General features: G+C 35.3%; 1 protein-coding gene across 1 annotated transcript in view; it reads right to left on the bottom strand.

Moving 5' to 3' along the window:
* BUB1B (BUB1 mitotic checkpoint serine/threonine kinase B) overlaps positions 1-18,570 on the bottom strand; it is a 100,854-nt gene extending 82,284 nt beyond the window's left edge. Inside the window, exons 1-5 of the mRNA XM_077127435.1 lie at positions 18,286-18,570; positions 15,794-15,940; positions 7,456-7,515; positions 6,877-7,021; positions 3,595-3,791 (exon numbers count right to left, since the gene is read on the bottom strand). Coding sequence (XP_076983550.1) covers positions 3,595-3,791; positions 6,877-7,021; positions 7,456-7,515; positions 15,794-15,940; positions 18,286-18,317 — 581 coding nt within the window. The 5' untranslated portion in view covers positions 18,318-18,570. The remainder of the gene's footprint in view (positions 1-3,594; positions 3,792-6,876; positions 7,022-7,455; positions 7,516-15,793; positions 15,941-18,285) is intronic.
* Between the last annotated feature and the right edge of the window lie 2,312 nt (positions 18,571-20,882).

The raw sequence follows: 20,882 nt of genomic DNA, 5'->3' as shown, positions 1-20,882 counted from the left end.
TTAATAAAAGGGGCCATTCACCAAGAAGAAATTACAATCATAAATACCTATTACTCTAACCAACGTACCTCAAAGTACATGAGGCAAACACTGACAAAACTGAACAGAGTAACAGACTTCTCTACAATAATAGCTGGAGACTTCAGTACAACACTATCTATTAACAGATAGAACATCTAAACAGAGAATCAGTAAGGAAACAGAAAACCTAAATAATATGATAAATGAACCAAATCTAAAAGACATATATAGAACATTGCACCCCAAAACAGAACATACATACTTCTCAAGTGCTCATGGATCATTTTCCAAGATGGACCACATGTTAGGTCACAGAATGGGTCTCAGTAAGATTGAAATTATATAAAGTACTTTCTCTGATCATAATGGAACAAAGCTGGAAATCAATACCAGGCAGAGAAATATAAAATTCATAAATATATGGAGGTTAAACAACAAAGTCTAAAGCAATCAATGGGTCAAAGAAGACACAGCAAGAGAAATCAGTAAGTTTCTCAAGACAAATGAAGATGAGAACACAACATATCATGGAGTAAAGGCAGGGTTTAGAGGGAAATTTATAGCCCTAAGCACCTACATTAAAAACGAAGAAAGAAAGAAAGAAAAAAAAAAGGAAAAACTAAAAATCAAAGACCTAACTGAACATCTGAAGGAACTAGAAAAAGAACAGCAAACTAACCTCAAATCAAGCAGAAGTAAAGCAACAACAAAGATTAGAGCACAAATAAATGAAATTGAGAACATTAAAAATAGAGGGAATCAATAAAACCAATAGTTGGTTCTTTGAGAGAATAAATAAAATTGGTAAACACTTAGCTGAACTGACAAAGAAAGAAAGACAGTAGATGCAGATAAATAAAACCAGAAATGAGGTGGGTCATTACCACTGATCCCACAGAAATAAAAAAGATCACAAAAGGATACTATAAACAATTGTAAACCAACAAATAAGACAATTTAGATGAAATGAACAATTTCCTACAAACACATGAACAACTTACACTGACTCTTGAAAAAAAGACCTCAGTAAACCAATCACAAATAAAGAGATTGAATCAGTCATCAAAAACCTACCAACAACAAAAAAACCCCTCAGGACCAGATGGTTTCACAGGTGAATTCCACCAATCACTCTAAGAATTAATACCAATCCTGCTCAAATTCTTCCAAAAAGTTGAAGAGGAGGGAACACTATGTAACTTACTTTATGAAGCCAACATAAAAAACTAATACCCAAGCCAGATAAAGATACTACAAGAAAAGAAAATTACAGACCAACCTCTCAAATGGAAATAGATGCAAAAATCCTAACAAAATACTTGCAAATTGAATCTAAGTACACATTAAAAGAATTATACACTATAACCCAGTGAGTTTTATTCCAGGTATGCAAGGGTGGTTCAACAAAAGAAAATTAATTAATGTAATATACCACATTAACAAATCAATGGGGGAAAACCACACGGTCATCTCAATTGATGCAGAAAAGGCATCTGACAAAGTCCAGCATCCTTTCTTGATAAAAATATGTCCAAGGATGGGAACAGAAGGAACTGCCATATGATCAGAAATCCCACAGCTGGTTATATACTCAGAAGAACCAAAAGCACAGACATAGACATTTGTACAGTGACGTTAACAGCAGCATTATTCACAATTGCCAAAATATGGAAGTAACCCAAGTGTCCATATCCATGAATGGATAAACGAATTGTGGTATATATATATATGATGGGTTATTATTTGGCTGTAAGAAGGAACGAAGTTCTGATGCATGCGACAACTTGGATGAACCTGAGGACATTAAGTAGAGTGAAATAAGCCAGGCGTAAAAGGACAAATATGGTATGACCTCACTAATATGAACTAAATATAATGAGTAAGCTCATGGAGTTAATATCTAGAATATAGGTTGCCATAAGATAGAATGAAGCTAGAGAAAGGGGAACTGATGCTTAATTGGTACAGAATTTTTTGATATACTGACTGTAAATGTTTGGAAATGGATAGAGGTGATGGTAGCACATTATCATGTGTATAAATAATGGTGCTAAATCATGTGTGATTGTGATTGAAAGAGAACGTTTAGGATCCTGGATATCACTAGAAGAAAATCTAGAGAATGAAATGAGGGACTGTATGACATAGTGAACTCCGTAGTCTATGATGAAAGTGATTAACAGTACAAATACAAGAATGTTCTACCATCAGTTAGGACAAATGTTATGTCACAACTACAAGGTGTTAATAAGGTGGCACATGGGAAAAGATATACCTAATGCAACTATGGACTACAGTTAACAGAAATATCTTAATGTTCTTTCATCATTTATAACAAAGGTAGCACACAGATGCTAAATGTCAATAAGGGGGTTTAGGGACACAGGGTTTTTCTTTTTGGAGCTATGAAAAAGTTCTGAACTTAATTGTAGCAATGAAAGCACCTTTGTGGTTATACTGAGAGCCACTGATTGTACACTTGAGATGGAGTGTACAGTGAGTGAATAAAACTGTTCTGAAAAACAACAAAGATCTCAAATCAGAGACCTAACCTCATAATTGGAGGATCTAGAAAAAGAGGAAAAACTAAGCCCAAAACAAGCAGAAGGAAGGAAACAACAAAAATTAGAGCAGAGATAAATGAAATAGAGAATATAAATAGAGAAAATCAGCAAAACCAAAAGTTGGTTCTTTGAAAAGATCAATAAAATTGACAAACCCTTAGTTAGACTTACAAAAAAAAAAAAGATGCAAATAACTAAATGTGGTATATCCATATAATGAAATTTTTCTTAGCAATAAAAAGGAACTATTGATACATGCAAAAATATGAATGAATCTCAAATACATTTTGCTAAATGAAAGAAACCAGATTCAAAAGGCTATATACTGTCTGACTCAATTTACGGAACATTCTGTAAAAGGCAAGACCATAGGGCTGGAGAATAGATCAGTGGTCAAGGGCTGGTACTGAGAATAGGTAATTGACTACAAATGGACAGCACAACAGAATTCTTGTAGGAGATGATGGAACTGTTGGTTGTGGTGGAGGTAGCTACACTATCATTCATTTGTCAGAACTCCTACACCATGGGGTGAACTTTACTGGATGTTAAATAAAAATTTTTAAGTATCTTGATAATGATTGTATAATGATACAGCTTTCACAATGTGACTGTGTGATTGTGAAAACCTCGTGTCTGATGCTCCTTTTATCTACCTTGTCAACAGATGAGTAGAGCATATGGAATAAAAAGAAATAATAGGGGGAACAAATGTTAAAATAAATCTAGTTTGAAATGCTAGTGATCAATGAAAGGGAGGGGTAAGGGGTATGGTATGTATAATTTTTTTTTCTGTTTTCATTTTATTTCTTTTTCTGTTGTCTTTTTATTTCTTTTTCTAAATTGATGCAAATGTTCCAGAAATGATCATGATGATTATGCAAAAAAAATTTTTTTAATTTATGTCTTGATTTGAATAATAAGTAAGTAAATTTGCCATTCCATTGAAGAACACATTATTCTATTAATTTTAAAGAGTTAGACATGATCCAGAGAAGACATGGTTTACCGGTGCTGCAACTGCAGTCTTTCCAGTGGTTCAGCCTTCCGTTGAATTCCTTCCTGAAATATCATATCTGCTTTCTTAAAGTTTTCTCTTGTTTCATATTCTTCAGCCCATGAGATATAAAACTGAGCAAGTGAAATACCAATCCCTTGGTTGTGTAAGTAACTGTACATGTCCAAAGGTTCATTGCATAAATGCCCCTGTAACAAATTAAAAGCATCAACAGTTAACCAATTTCAAGTCACTATTATTTGCCTAAATATGTGCCAAACAATCAAGAGAAATAGTAGTCATTTTAATTCCTGCGCTGAAGAAAACGTATCTATTATAATGTGATAAGGACTATACTGGGAGAACATAAACAGCAAAAGTGAGAAATTGATTTGGAAATAAAGAGGATGAAGAAGAAAAGATATATGAACTAGTCTTGAAGGAAAAACAGGCTTTCACTAGGAGAATGGGGAGGGAAGGCCTTCTAGGTAGAGTAAATAGCATACACAAAGACAAAGAAGACTAAGTATATGGGTTGTAAACAAGATATGAGTCTGGAGAAAATGTTTATAATAGGTCTTGAATGTTGAGCTAATCAATTTTTTTCTTTCTTTTTTTATTATTCTTCTGAGCTAATCAATTTTTTATTTATCTCATAGTTGATATATGTTTGTTGGAAAGGGAAAGCTATAAGTAAAGAAATGACCCGATCAGATCTGGAATTTAGAAGAAACCTGGTTAAGTCCAGATACAATGTAGACAACTCTAACAGCAAGAAGAGGAAAAAAATAAAAATCCCAAGCAATAAATATTTTGATATATTTTCTTAAGGAAAATAAGAACAAATATACATGTATGCATACAATTATGTATACAATTTTAATCATAATGAATGAAATCTGATTTTATTCCACTTAATATTACATCATACATTTTCTATGCAGTTGCTTACTGTTTATTATTTTTAAATTGCTACACAATGTTCCATCTAGTAGATGTTCCATAATTTAATTACTCTCCTATCTCTGGATATTTAAAAACTGACAATTTTTCCCAATTTAATACCATAATACATATCTTCATGATTACAAATTCCAAGTTTTATACTATTCCCTTAAGATAAATTCCTAGAAGTAGAACTATTTTTTAAAAATAATAAATTGCTTTCTAAGTTTCTAAAGAGGGTTGTACAAATTTAAAATACTAGTAGTAATAATAAAAAATGCTAGTTACACCAGAACTTTATCAGACTTAAAAACTACTAAAAAAAGAAGTTTCTAATTTCATAGAAAAATGGCATCTCAATGTTCTAATTAGGAGTTCTTTTACCACTAAGGAGGCTAACATTTTTTTTCTTTTTCGTTATGCATTTTTCTTTCATATCTATCTGTTTCTGATCTATTCCTGACTGAGCCTAGGTTAAGGCCTCTTTGTATTTGTTCCCATGGAACTCCGTACTTTCACTTTTGTTAGAATTAATAATCAACTGCTTTATATCTGTGGAGCAAGATAACTAAGCTCCACAAAGGCAGAAACTATTACTATCTACTATATTCCAGTCCCTATCCAGGGTCTGGTACAATAAATATTGAATAAATGTATGTTTCATTTACATCTTTGAAAAGAACAATTTGTATTTTATACAAAAATTTTATTTTTTAGGTACAAGTGTGGCTCAGAGGTAGAATACTGGCCTGATATGTGGGAGACCTGGGTTCGAGTCCCAGACTATGCATAAATATAAATATATATATATATATTTTTTCAAAGCAAAATTGTTTAATGTGTACCTGGTTAGCATCTATAATGTACAGATTATTGCTGATCAGTCTAGGGCTGATCATTTGAATTTAAGAGTTGTCTAGTCCAGTGCACCTCAAATTATCTGTAGTAAAAGTATCATTTTTTTCAAAAAAAAGCTTTTCATTCCACTGCAAACTGACATTTTTGTAAAATCCAATAAAAATAAACATTACTAGAAAAATGATGTGCTTGCATGTTGCATAATATCAAATTGTTATCCAAGTTTCTAAGTACTTATTCTCAATTTTTGTACTTATTTTTTATAACCTGCACCATTCTTTCTGTAGCACTGGTCTAGAATACATTCTTTTTAATTTATGATAATCTCATTGCTCTTATGTACTAGCACCAGGGTAGCATGAGTAAACATAAATTTTAAAAGTCATTTTAGAGGTTCATCTAGTCCAACCTTGTAATAATTACATATAAAAATATTGAATATTAGTCTTTTGGCTAACAAATCTATTTAGCAGTCTTTGGGTGCCATCCTTTGTTATAAATTTCTATAACTAATATCTCTAAGGTAATTTTCCAACCATAGATAAGGATTCCAAATTGATGTCAAATGTCTTGCTGATATCAAGACATATTTTGCCTTCAGGATTCACCTATTTTCCTAGACCAATAGCTATTTGAAGTTTAAAAGCCCTCCTTGGGAAATACATTTTATTTTATTTTATTTATTTATTTTTTACATGGGCAGGCACTGGGAATCAAACCGGGTCCTCTGGCATGGCAGGCAAGCATTCTTGCCTGCTGAGCCACCATGGCCCACCCGCGGGAAATACATTGTAGTCAATACATTTATTGATGAATTTCAAATGTCACTATTTTGACAAACTACCATGGCTGTGAACAATTCTAAATATTTTTTGCTTACTTTTTTCTAATCTCTTTTTGGATAAAAGTAATACAATTAATGTCTGAGAAACCCTGGTCATTAATTTTATGAATATGTTTACACGAAAAATAGAGGAATGTTCTAGAAATAAAAGAAATTCATGTCAAGTGCGACTGTACAAAGTGGTCAGATATTTTTCACTCTAGCAGTATTCTAAGTGAAAGAAACCCAAAGACTGATAAAGAACCTAAACATCAGTTTTTTATGGTGATGTTTCTCAAAAAGGGGAGAAAGGGATACCAAAATCACCTACAGAGCCTTTTTCCCCAAAAATCTACTGTTTCCATCTGTTGGCACCTTCATGTCCTCTTCCAGTCAGTTGTATGGCCCCATGATGGTTAAAATAAATAAACAAATAACCCACGATCCATGGAGAGATATATAGGCCTGTGATCAGTCTTAAAGGGATAAAAAATATATTTCATTCCATACTTAAAGTAGAACCAATTTAATAAATAATAAGTATGTACCAATGCTTAGTATCTACTGAAGGGCTCAGATTTTGCCATTTTTTTGGTGTACTAGAAACCTGTAGAGTAAATCTCTTCATTTAATATTTTAAACTCAGATAGTACTTGAGAAAGACTTACCAATTTAAGCCAGAGACTGAGAAATCGAGGATCACTATAATATCGTTTTTCTCCTTGTAGTGCTTCTACAGCTCTTTCCAATAATGTTGACATGTTACTTTCCTTCCCCCCCTGAGGATAATTCTGCTCTGTCCAGTTGATATACCTAAATGGAAAGAAAAAAAGTATTTTTAAGTTAAATGTGTATTTTTGTTCTTGCTCCAGGACCCATTTTGTATTCCTATAGGCAGAAATATCTAATATATTAAAAATGTTTATTTAGAGGTTCTCAATGATATACCCTAAACCAGTATTTCTCAAGCTTTCTAAAGTATCTCTAATATGTGCCTCTGGGGATGACTAGGGATGGGCATGGGAGTGTGCGCCACAAACTAGAATTTCTTCAGTCTTATCATACTAGAATGATCTTCAGTCAGATCAAAGTATACCATAAGATATACTATGATCATTTTAATTCTTGATATACCTAAAACACTTCTTTCTACTCTGACACCGCTTTGTACACTTCTGTTTGAGAAGCATGGTCACAAGTACTCAAATGTTAGGTTTCTGCTGCCCTTGTTAAATAAAAAGACCTACCTATCCCACACATCCAGAGGGTCATCTCCAGTGTAAAATCTAATTTCAGATTCAAATGTCCTGAAATTTAAACAGAAATTGTTAGTATATGAAATAGTAACAAGAGCCAAATGTATAAAGATTATGTCCATTTTTATTCACATATTAAATGTTTTATTATCAATCTAACTAGATGCAGTGAAGTTTATTAAACAAAAAGAAAAAGAATAGAAATAATTCGGATTCTTTATTGAGTAATTATGCAACATAACAGGAGGGATAAAACATACAAAATTAACTAAATCAATTCCAAGACACATATAGAAAAGCAGTATTACTCAGCAGTTGAAAGAGCTGGAACGAGACACCCTAGGTTCAAATCCCAGCTCCAACAGTCTAATGAATGATACTGACAACCTACTTAAACTTTCAGTTTTCAATTCTTTCATCTGTAAAATGGGAATAATAGTATCTATCTTATTAGGTTGATTACTGTTAAATGTTAAGTGTTTATAACAGTGCCTGATACACAGTGAAGTATTCAATAAACGATAGCTATTATATACATGTACATGACAGCACTCAGCAAACTGTGTGCGTGTACACACACACACACACACACACACACACACACACACACACACACCCTCCCCCAAATATAGAGAAATCAGAATCTTAAAGTTAAGGAAAAATACCATGGGTAAGATGTACTATTAGTCAGAGAAGAATAAGATCATGTATTTGGGGGGAATGTCTTAAAGAGTAAAATATGACTTTGAAAGGCAGAGGGCTACGACTAAGTTAAGATTTACCAGTTACAACAGAGGGGATGTACTAGATAAAAATCACAATTTGGTTAAAAGATCAACAAAAAATATATTAAGAGGTTATGTTTGATATAAAGAAAAATTAAATAGCCCCTTGACACAAAGGAATTATACCATGATAAGAAAAACAAGATACACAAATGAAAAATTTAACAAACAATACAAAGCAGAATAGAATATTACAAATGCCAGGAATGAATAGTGAAGGCCTTAAGGAGTCAAAAGAGAAAGAGGTATTATAGAAGCAGCTTCAGAAGACAGAAATGTGAAAGAACCATAAGATTTGACAGAAAAAGGGAGATTTCCAAGAGAGAGAAATCAGTATTGAATAAATGAGGGGAGTATTTATCCAAAGAAATTTAAGTGGACCAATTTGAGTGAGCTTTAAACTGTAGCATAAAGTCAGTATTGGGGAATAAATGGATATATATGGAGAGGTAAGAAGGACATGCTTTAAATGTGAATTTAAAGACTTTGGGATTCCATCTTTCAAGTCACTATTAGTTCTTTAATTGGAAAATATCTTGAGTATGATAAGTAAACATTTAAAAAGATTAACCAAGCAACATTATAGGAAAAGGAAACATTAGAAGAAAGAGGCATAATTATGAAGTTAATATGGTGATTTAAGTATGAGAAAATGAGAAGAGTACCTGCAGAAATGCTTTAAAAAAAAAATCCAAGAACAGTATTGATAAAAATCAGCAAACTTCCAAACTGGCTAAAAAATTTGATGCCATCCAATCAGAATCCCATCAGGCTTTTTTCAAGACACTGACAAGATGATTTAAAAATGTATTTGGAAAAGCAAAGGACCGAGAATAGCCAAAACAATTTTGAAAAAGAATCACAAAAGTTAGGGAAATCACTTTCTACATGGGATATGACTCCCAGGAGTGTAAACCTTTCCAGCGACGTGGGACAGAAATCCTAGAATGAACTGAAGGAATGAGCAAAGGATTGAGAAAATCTTCTAAACCAAAAGGGGAAAGAGAAAAATGAAACAAAATAAAGTTGTCAGTGGCTGAGAGATTTCAAACAGAGTCAAAAGGTTATCCTGGAGGTTATTCTTACGTATTTTACAGATATCCCCTTTTTAGTTTAAGGTGCATTCGAGAGGCTAGAAGGAAGAACCTAAAAATGTAGAGCTGTGTTCCAGTAGCCATGTTTCTTGAAGATGATTTTATAACAGTATAGCTTTTGCAATGTGACTGTGTGATTGTGAAAACTTGTGTCTGATGTTCCTTTTATCTACGATATGGACAGATGAGTAAAAAAAACATGGATTAAAAATAAATAAAGGGGTATGGTATGTAAAATTCTTTTTTTCTTTTTCTGTTTTTGTTTTATTTTTCTGTTGTCTTTTTATTTCTTTTTCTGAATTGATGCAAATGTTCTAAGAAATGATCATGATGATGAGTACGCAACTATGTGATGATATTGTGAATTACTGATTATATATGTAGAGCGGAATGAGCATATATTAAGGATGTTTGCATTTCTTTTAATTTTTTTAATTAATAAAAAATTATAAAATAAACAAATAAATAAATAATAGGGGGAACAAATGTTAAAATAAATTGGGTAGATGGAAATATTAGCGGTCAATGACGGAGGAATAAGGGGTATGGTATGTATGAGTTTTGTTCTTTTTTCTTTTTATTTCATTTTCTGGAGTGATGAAAGTGTTCAAGAAATGATCATGGTGATGAATACACAACTATAGGATGATATTGTGAACCACTGATTTTATACCATGTATGGAATATTTGTACATTAAGAATGCTTGTGTTTTAGCCCAAACAACCCCAAAGAAAGGTATGGAAAGTTCAAAGGTGATGGTGAAATTCTACATAGAAGATAGGACTTAACAAATGAATATGAATGCTATATCATCAAATTGATATTTCTTTTAGTCTCCAGTATTTTAGAGCAGCTGAAGTAAAAACCTGAAATTGTGAAATTGTAACCCATGTCAAAGTCTGAAATATGTTCTATAACTAACTGTGGTGCTATGCTTTGAAATTTATAGCTTTTTTGTATATATGTTATTGTTCACAAAAAAATAAGGGAAAAAAGTCGATTGTGATGATAAAGTATTTAAGCCTTCTAGCCTCCCATATTCTGGAGCAGCTAGAAGGAAAAACATGAGAGGATCGTATGGTAGCCCATGACAAACTCTGGGATTTGTCTTGCAACCACTTGTTGAAGAGTGCTATGAAAACTATTGCTTTTTTATTTCTTTGCTTTGTATATATGTTATACTATACAAGAAAAAAGTTAAAAAAAAATAATGCTTACGTTTGTATGTTGTTTATCAATTAAAATACTAAAAAAAAGTTAGGGAAATCACTCTACGGGACTTTAAGACTTATTATAAATCTACAATAATCAAGACAATGTATTATTGGTAAAAGGACAGACAATTAGATCAGTGAAACAGCACAGAAACAACAGAAATAACCTATATATATATAGTCAAATAATTTTTGACAAGGGTCCCAAAGCAATTCAATGAAGAAAAAAAAAAGAATCTCTTCAACAAATGACGCCAAAACTATTGAATATCCACTGGGGAGAAAAGAACTTTTACTCCTAACTCATACCAGATACAAGAATCAATTTAAGATGTATCCTAGACCTAAACTTAAAAAATGAAAAGATAAGCTACTAAGAGAAAACAGGAGAACATCTTTATAACTTTAGATCAGGCAGAGAAGACACAAAAACACTAACCACAAAAGAAAAAAAAACACTAATTGAACTTAAATTCTGCTCACAATAAAATACCACTAAAACCATGAGCTGGGAGAAAATATTTGCAACACATATACATGATAAAGAATTGTATACAGAATATATAAAGAATTCCTGAGCCCAATTTAAAAAGTGGGCAAAATATCTAGCAGTATTTACCACAAAATAAGATTTACAAAAGGACAAGAAGCACATGAAAAATGCTCCCCATCATTAGTTATCAGGGAAATGCAATGTAAAACCATAATAAGATGCCACTATATATCTACTAGGATAGCTAAAATGAAAAAGACTGACCAAATATTGGAGTGGATTTGGAGCAACTAGACTCTCATTAAGTATTGACAGGAGTGAAAAATGTTATAACCACTTGAAAAGCTAGGAGTTTCTTTTAGAGTTAAACATGCATCAATTCTACAATCAGCAATTCCATTCTTGGTATTTATACAATAGAAATGAAAATCTGTATCACAAAAACCCTTGTACAAGAATGTCCATAGCTGCTTTATTCACAACAAAAAAACCTGGAAAGAATCTAAATGTCCACCAGTAGATGAACAGATAAACAAACTTATGCTACTTAGTGATAAAAAGGAGCAAGCTACTGATATATGCAACATGAAAAAGCCTTGAAAACATGTTAAGTGAAAGAAGTCAGACACAAAAAAACACATATTATACGACTCCATTTATATAAAGTTCTAGAATAGAAAAAAATAACCTATGGAGATAGAAATCTGATGAGCAGTTCCTTTGTGAGGGAAGGAGGATTAACTGAAAGGGACAAAAGAAAACTTTCTGAGATAGTACAAATGTTCTGCTTGAAATGCATTTATCAAAATTGATTAAACGGTACATTAAAAAATCTAAGCATTTTACCTTAATTATCTATGACCAATTGATTTTTGACAAGGGGTACAAGTCCACTCAATAGGGAAACAATAATCTCTTCAATGAATGGTCCTGGAAAATCTCAATTCTATTTGCAAAAGAATGAAAGTGAACCCTACCTCACATCATATACAAAGATAACTCAAAATGGACCAAAAACCTAAATGAAAAAACTAAAATTTTAAAACTGTTCAAAGAAAATATAGAGGAATAACTGCAGAACCTTGAATTAGTCAATGGATTATTAGACTTTATTATTAGACCTATATTATTAGACCTAAAGTACAAGCAAACAGAAGAAAAAAATAAATTGGACTGCATCAAAATTCAAAACTTTTGCGCATCAAAGGACATTATCAAAAACATAAAAAGGTAATCTGCAGAATGGAAGAAATATTTGGAAATCACATATATTCTGGTTTAATATCCAGAATATATAAAGAACTCCTACAGAAATGCAAATCAAAACCACAATGAGATATCATCTCACACCCACCAGAATGGCCATTATCAACAAAACAGAAAATGACAAGTGCTGGAGAGGATGCGGAGAAAGAGGCACACTTATCCACTGTTGGTGGGAATGTCAAAGGGTGCAACCACTGTGGAAGGCAGTTTGGCGGTTCCTCAAAAAGCTGAATATAGAATTGCCATACGACCCAGCAATACCATTGCTAGGTATCTACTCAAAGGACTTAAGGGCAAAGACACAAACGGACATTTGCACACCAATGTTTATAGCAGCATTATTTACAATTGCAAAGAGATGGAAACAGCCAAAATCTCCATCAACAGAAGAGTGGCTAAACAAACTGTGGTATATACATACGATGGAATATTATGCAGCTTTAAGACAAGATAAACTTATGAACCATGTAATAACATGGATGGACCTAGAGAATATTATGCTGAGTGAATCCAGCCAAAAACTAAAGGACAAATACTGTATGGTCCCACTGATGTGAACGGACATTCGAGAATAAACTTGAAATATGTCATTGGTAACAGAGTTCAGCAGGAGTTAGAAACAGGCTAAGACAATGGGTAATTGAAGCTGAAGGGATACAGACTGTGCAACAGGACTAGATACAAAAACTCAAAAATGGACAGCACAATAATACCTAATTGTAAAGTAATCATGTTAAAACACTGAATGAAGCTGCATCTGAGCTATAGGTTTTTGTTTTGTTTTGTGTTGTTTTGTTTTGATTTTACTATTATTACTTTTATTTTTTTCTCTATATTAACATTCTATATCTTTTTCGGTTATGTTGCTAGTTCTTCTAAACCAATGCAAATGTACTAAGAAATGATGATCATGCAGCTATGTGATGATGTTAAGAATTAATGATTGCATGTGTAGAATGGTATGATCTCTAAATGTTGGGTTAATTTCTTTTTTTCTGTTAATTAAAAAAAAAAAAGAGAAGGGATAATTGGAGATGAAGGGATACAGACTGTACAACGGGACTGGATATAAAAACTCAGAAATGGACAGCACAATACTACCCAATTGTAATGCAATTATGTTAAAACACTGAATGAAGCTGCATGTGAGGTATAGGTTTTTTGTTTTTGTTTTTTTTGTTTTTTTTTCTTTCTATTATTGTTTTAATTCTTATTCTGTTGTCTTTTTATTTCTTTTTCTAAATCGATGCAAATGTACTAAGAAATGATGAATATGCAACTATGTGATGTTATTAAGAATTACTGATTGTACATGTACATTGAAATGATTTCTAATTGTTTTGTTAATTCTTTTTTTAATTAATAAAAAAAAAAAAAAATAAATAAAGAACTCCTACAAGTCAACAACAAACAGACAAACAACCAAATTAAAAAATGACTTGAACAAACATTTCTCCAAAGAAGATATACAAACAGCCAAAAAAGCATATGAAAAGATGTTCAACATCATTAGCCATTCAGGAAACACAAATCAAAACCATAATGAGATGCCATTTTATACCCACTAGGACGACTATATTTTAAAAATGGAAAATAAGTGCTGGTCAATGTGCAGAGAAATAGGAACCCTTGTGCATTGTTGGTGGGAATGTAAAATGGTGTAACTGCTGTGGAAAACAGTTTAGCTGTTTCTCAGAAAGTTAAGTATAAAATTACCAAATGACCCGGCAATCTAGGTAGATACCCAAAATAACTGAAAGCAGGGATTTGAGTAAGTATTTGTACCCCAATGTTCATAACAACATTATTCACAATAGCCAAAAGTGGAAGCAACCCAAGTGTCCATCAAGGGATGAATGGATAAACAAAATGTAGACTATCCACACAATGGAATATGATTCAACTGTAAAAAGAACTGAAGTTTTGATACCTGCTACAACATAATGAACCTTGAAGACATTATGTTGAACAAATCAGGCCAGATACAAAGGGACAAATATTGTATGATCTCATTTATATGAAATAACTAAAACATGCAAACTCATAGATAAAAAGCTGATTACAGGATGGGATGGTGGGGACTGGGGTACCCAGTCAATGTACCCATGCTCAGTGGGTACAAAGTTTTTATTTGGGGTGATAAAAAAATTTGGGTAATGGATGGGGGTGAGGGTAGTTATGAATGTGATTTACACCACTGAACTGAATACTTGAAAATAGTTACAATAAAAAATTTCTTTAATAATCTAAGCTTTTACTACCTGTAAATTATACTTAAAAAACAAAATACGCATACATTAGTCCTTAGTGACTGACTAAATAAAATTAGGGTGAAAGAGTAGTGAGTAAGATCATTTCAGGAAAGAAAAAAGGAGGTCATACATGTACTTACTACATTAAGTGAAACATTTAAGTAATTATATACTATGAGCAGGTTAAAAGACATTTAGAAGGCAAGTAAAAGATGTAAATAATAGCTGAACAATTCTGGAAAATTTCAATATGGAAGGAAAGCAGAGAGCAAAGAATTGAGATTTAGGTAAAACAGAGTAGGAAGCTAACAAGAAAAAAGAGAGGGTGGTTAAATATGAAAAAAACTAGTAAGATATCACAGAAGCTAAGAGTTAAGAAGAACAGAAGGAAGAAATCCAAAATATAATGAAGGCTAAAAAGGGGGGGGGGGGGGGGAGAACACCACCATCTCTGAAATAAAAAAATAAACTCAATGCTCCTAAACAGCCAATGAGATGGACCAGGATATACATTATAACAAAAAAGTATGATAATTTGCCCATGACGGCAGAGTTTTTGTCAGACTGTGGGTAAAAACTAGTTATTTTGTTCTATTTTTATTTTTTTATGCATATTTATCAAAACATGTATTAGGCAAAGGAGAGTAAGTTTTTTAGGTCCATTTGAGTGATGGGGAAGATCTTTTTTAATCTAGAAAGTTTGTGAAATCATTATTGAGAAAATTTCCAATATAAAACCAATTCCTCTAAGGTTCACATTATCTTTAGAAGCCATATTCCCAAAATACTTTCCTACAAAGTTAATAACTGAATACACATGAAAGATAGCAAATTCACTTTCTCAGTACTCAGATCCAAGGAAACAACCTGTCTAATTGATTATCATCAAAGAGTTAAGTCTGTTTAGGGGTCCAGAACAACATATTACTTTGGCGAAATATTATTATACTTGCTTTACGATACTTATCATTACCCCCTCTATAAGATGCATTTCAACTGATCCAGCAGTTTAGCTACTTCACAATGAAATAAATCCTGTACTCCTTGCTCTTAATCATACTTGAGGCAGTCTTTAGATTGCTGCAGTATGATGAGAAAGCAGGCGGGGAACAGATCCACATTTTTGAGGAGAATTCCTTAAGCCATCCTTAAGTATCCACATTTACATCTTCTCCCAAGTTGGGGAAGAATGCTGAAATTTTAAACCCCAACCATGCTACACACCGTTTCTGATGCTGAAGAGTAGTGTTACAAGCAGATTCTTGCTGTGCCAATGCTCCCTGAAGTGTGGACATGATCCGCCCTTGCCTTAAGGGTTGTACATTTTCTTTACTCAGCTCCCATTCATCTCCCTCCAGGGACATGGCTTCACTGTGAAGAGGGAAGCAAAAGTAAATCTCATACCAACACTGACTTATTATGGCACTAGCTTATTATAAATAGTTTCAGATAGGTGATTATTCATGACCTTTAGGTTGAATATGAATGGGCTGGCACAATAGTGAGTTATTACACTACTGTTTCTGAGACTTTTTGTCATCTGCTTTCCAAGTTAGTGGAGATAATACTGCCTGACAGAAGACAGAACTCGGAAGGGGTATTGGGGACCATACTATCAGACTGAAGTTTAAGTTAGGAAGAAAAGAAGGAAAAAGTATTATAAACTTACAAAAGGCAGCACTTCATACCTACTACTAAAAGCATCGTGTAGTTTAGTTTAAAATTAGCACAGCATTGTCAGACTAATAGTCCCTGCTTGATGACTTAAAACTGAAGTTTGAATTCACAGGTAACCCAGAGTAGAAGCAGACAAATGTACAGTTCACGGGTCACAACTGACTCCCCCAGATTCTATCATCAGAGGAATCCCCAAGAATTATGGGTCATGGATTCTGTGGTTCAGAGCTCTGCAATGGTCAGATGGAAGCCTACTTCTGACCAAGAGACATTTTCTCTGTAATAAAAACAAACACACACAAAAAGGCAAGGGAAAGGCAAAATCTTCAAAAAATAGAATGTACAATAAACGTGACCTCAATCTGGATGGGAGCTGAAAACTCAGGAAAGTAACCATAAGTGATTAATAATTAGGTTGTAACCACTCACATCCTTTTAACTATAGTGTGAACCTACAGAATCCAGTGCACAGTAAACATTGAATAAACGTTTGTTGAACACATGTGAATTTCTTCTCTTGCTCTTAAAATAGCAATTAGGCTATCTCAATCAAGTGACCCAAACTGAGCAATTCGCTACTGCCTCCTCCCAGTCCCAGTCTTTCCCCACCTCAAATAATGACAATTCCATTCTTCCAATAGCTAAAGACAAAAAAAAATCTTAGTGCCAACCTTGGTGCCTCTCTCACATACTCCCTACCCAGCCCCACTCCACCCCCAGTTAGCCAGCAAATCCTGTCCACTCTACCTTCAAAACATATCCAGAAACTAACCTCTTTTCATCATCTCCATTGCTTACAGCCTTGCTCAAGCCACCATCATCTCTTGCCTGGATTATTTCAATAATCTTTTAACTGGTTTCCCTACTTCCATCCTTTGCCCACTACAGCCAAAGTGATCCTATTAAAACTCATGTAAGATGACATCTTTCCTTTGCTTAAAACTTTTCAATGACTTTCAGTCTCACTCAGAGTAAAATCCAAGTTGTTAGAAAGCCTGCCCTGCATCCTCACCTTTTACAATTCATTTCTTTCTACACTCTTGTTTCATTCTGCTCCAGCAACACTGGCTTTGAACAGGCCAAATACAGATCCATCCCACACCAGGTGTTTGTATTTGCTGTTTTTTCCCCAAAATACATTGTGTTCCTTCAAGTCTTGATCAAAATAACACCTCCTCAAAGGCTCTCTATTCAAACCCATCTAAAGTTGCACCCCCAACACTCCCTATCCGCCTTTCTTGCTTCATTTTTTTAGTACATACTGTACCATCACCTTTTATTTTACTTATCTTGTTTATTGTCTGTCTCTCCCCCCTCTCATACCACCTCAGAACTTAAGCTTCATGAAGACAGATTTTTGTGTTTTTTATTCGCTGCACCTAGCACTTAGTAGGCACTCAATAAATATTCGCTGTATGAAAGAAAGCACTATAAATATGCCATTTATGTAGGTACTGTGTACTCTACAATGAAAACGCAATACAGAATTCCAACCCAGAAGAACTTAAATTCATAAGGAAAAGTAGCAAACATGGAGAGTGGCGCATTTTCAGACCTTTACACTATTGGTATAATGATAACACCTACCATTTTTTTTTTTAGCACTTATTTGGTGAGTTACTAAATAAACATTTTAAATTCTCCCAAGAACCCTGCAAGGTGGCATTAATATCAGCATTTTCCATATTAAAAAGATCCTAGCAAATGGCTGAGCCTCATGTGATACAAACACAGACCACTCTACAAATTCCATGCTTTTTGGATCACTGGAGTCCCACAGCCTCCTTTGCTTTGAAGCTGGATGCGGCTGGATGCAGCTGGCTTCTCACGTGTCCTCACCCCATTAAGATCAACGGTCATCTAATGTCTTCACCTTCCGCCCCCTCCGTCCGACTCCAACAGGAAGGAGACTCCGGCAGGACCTGCTTTGCTAACCTGGCCAGTTCTTTCCCTAACTGCTATCGGCAGAGCCGCTCTCACCTCCAAGCACCCTCGGGTTTCACAGGCCCAGTTTCCAGCAGCCCTTCCCCCGCGCCTACCTCTGAGCGCCTCCTTCCTTCATCGCCGCCATTCTGCATTCCCCGCTCGAGACCCTCCTTTTAGAGCGGGCCTTTTTTCAGGGCCGCAGGCCGTTTGGTCTTACTTCCGCAACCTGCCCTTAGAGGTACCGAAGTGACCAGAGGGTGTTCTCCGACAAAAGCATGCATCCCACTCGATCACAAACTGGTCACCTCAAACTCACATCCGCAATCACCAACTTTCAAATTTAACGGTCCCGCGCGGGCGGCGTAGCCACGCCCCTCCGCTCCTCCGTGCTGACGTCTCTGGCCCAAGGCATGCTGGGGATTGTAGTTTGTCTCAGGCTTAGTCCACGCGCTCGCGGTGTATAAAGGAAGTTGGAGTTCTGGGGATATTGTGGCTGCTGCGCAGTTGCTATAGGCTTTGGGCGCTGTAAGGTGCTCCCGGAGAACTGGCTCTAAAGCGAGTCTCTGACCCGAGCTAGGGATGCTTTACGCACCGGAATTTCCTTGGTGTTCTGAGTGTAGGGAGGCGTTTTTGAGTCCTTGCTTTTGGCCTGACGTTTCTAGGGTGGCTCAGACGGGCTTCCATCATCACCTGCTCTCTGTCCCAAGTCTTCCCTGTGTCCATGGTTCTCAGGCCTCTCTGACCCAGCTGTTGGCTGCCCTACTTTTTGTTTGTTTGTTTTTGTTTTTGTTTGTTTCCTGCCCTACTTTTTAATTCAAAAAAGTTGGATTCTAGTTCTGTACAATCCTACCAAATGTGCAACCTTAGGCAAGTCACATAACCGCTCCGACCCTCGAGGGTTTTTCTTCATCTATAAAATGGAGATGAGATTTTCTTGCATTCTCTTTTCTCTTTTCTATTGTCCGCAAGCAGAAAACGTAACCATGTTATGGCTCCCAAGGATTTGCCTCTTTGCCCCTTCAAGGGGCCACTCTGATGGACACTGGACTCTTTTTTAAAAAAAAAAACAAACATGGGCAAGCACCGGGAATCGAACGCAGGTCCTCTGGCATGGCAGGCAACCAGTCTTGCCTGCTGAGCCGCCATGGCCTGCCAAAACATTGGCCTCTTAGTGCCAATTCTCATTTCCCAGGGAAGGGAGCTGTGGTGGATTCACTGGTGACCAGGGGGCAGGGTCTTTCGTACATATCCAGCTACAGGGAGTCCTCCTTGATGACATGGGAGTGGTGGGAGAGGTGGAAATTCACACAGGAGGGAGCCAGGAGTAGATACCCACTACCTCCTGACTCTTGTTTCCCAACTTTCTCCATCTTGGTTCATACTATATAAACTCCTCCTTACTCTAAATTATCAGCATGCTGGATTGCTAAAGACTGGAAATCCAATTCAAACTGGATTACTCAGAAAAAGGAATTTACTGGCTCTTATAAATAAAATACTTCAGGACACTAACCTTGGACTCATGTGGTGTCATAAAGACTGGGCCTCCTTCCATTTCTTACCTCTGCTGTCCTTCATGTTAGTTTGTCATTCTCCGGGTGGCAATAACTTTAGGTCTTTACCTTCAAGTTCAGATTCAGGAATCACCCTAATTCGCCCCCTTTCCCTCTCCACCCCCTCCAAAACAATCACTGGGCTCTGATTACCCTGACCCAAATCATATGTTTCACCTTGAGACTGAGAAAGGGAGGGTTCCCACAGGAAGTTCTGTTTACTCTTTCTTTCCAAGTGTTCTATATCCAGGAAGGCTTCCTGGATTATGGGATGTGGTTCATTTTATCTTTTCCCTTTTACCAATACTTACCTAGTACCTTACTTCCTTTCCCCCAGGGTATCCTATTCATGTCTACAATGTCTTAATTTTGACTCCTCCCTATAAACCATCTTGGAAATGTGGCATTTGATTATTTGATTTCAGTCTCTCTTATAGCCTTGTGAGATGCTCCATGAACTGTGACATAACAGAACAATTTTGGGGCTAAAGCCTTTGCTTGTTTCACCAGAAAAAAAAAAAAGGGAGGTAGGTAAAAAACAAACAAAAAAAAAAGGTGTATGACTGAAGAGCTCTGTAATCTTCTTTGGAATATGAGCTCTTGTTAGGCTGGATTGTGGCTTCCCCAGTACCCACCAGTGGTGAGGAAAGTCAGGATTAAGTTCTTACATGCTTATGTTGAAAGAGGACGTGACCAAGACTCAACCTGGGTGCCTCTGGTATCCCAGGCACGGGTGGGACATGGAACATGTAAACAATGAACTAGACAACAGTTCTTGCCCTCAGGAAGGTCAGGCTAATGGAAGAAGCAGACAGAAAACCAGACAATTTTGGTTGATTGCTGCCATAGTCAGAGATTAAGTGCAGGAGACCATGGAAACACATAGGAGAAGGTTTCAGACCAGTCCTGGGATATGTGAAATTTTCCTAGAGAAGATGATGAAGCTAAAGAGAAAAGAGGTCTTGGCATAATCCAGTAAGAGCAATAACACAAGTTGTATAGTAGCTGAAGTTCTCTACAATACGTGCCCACCTCTTCTCTCTGTTGAGTTCTCTCAACCCAAGCCTCACCCCTTTGACCTCCATGCTTGCCCATCAAAACTTACTTGTCCTGTGTATCATTGTCACTCACCTAATTGTCATGTTGAACATAAGAGT

This window comes from Tamandua tetradactyla, chromosome 14, assembly GCF_023851605.1.
Source record: "Tamandua tetradactyla isolate mTamTet1 chromosome 14, mTamTet1.pri, whole genome shotgun sequence".
Taxonomy (NCBI): domain Eukaryota; kingdom Metazoa; phylum Chordata; class Mammalia; order Pilosa; family Myrmecophagidae; genus Tamandua; species Tamandua tetradactyla.
Note: the sequence above shows the minus strand (reverse complement) of the source record. Positions and strands in the feature narration are given on the sequence as shown.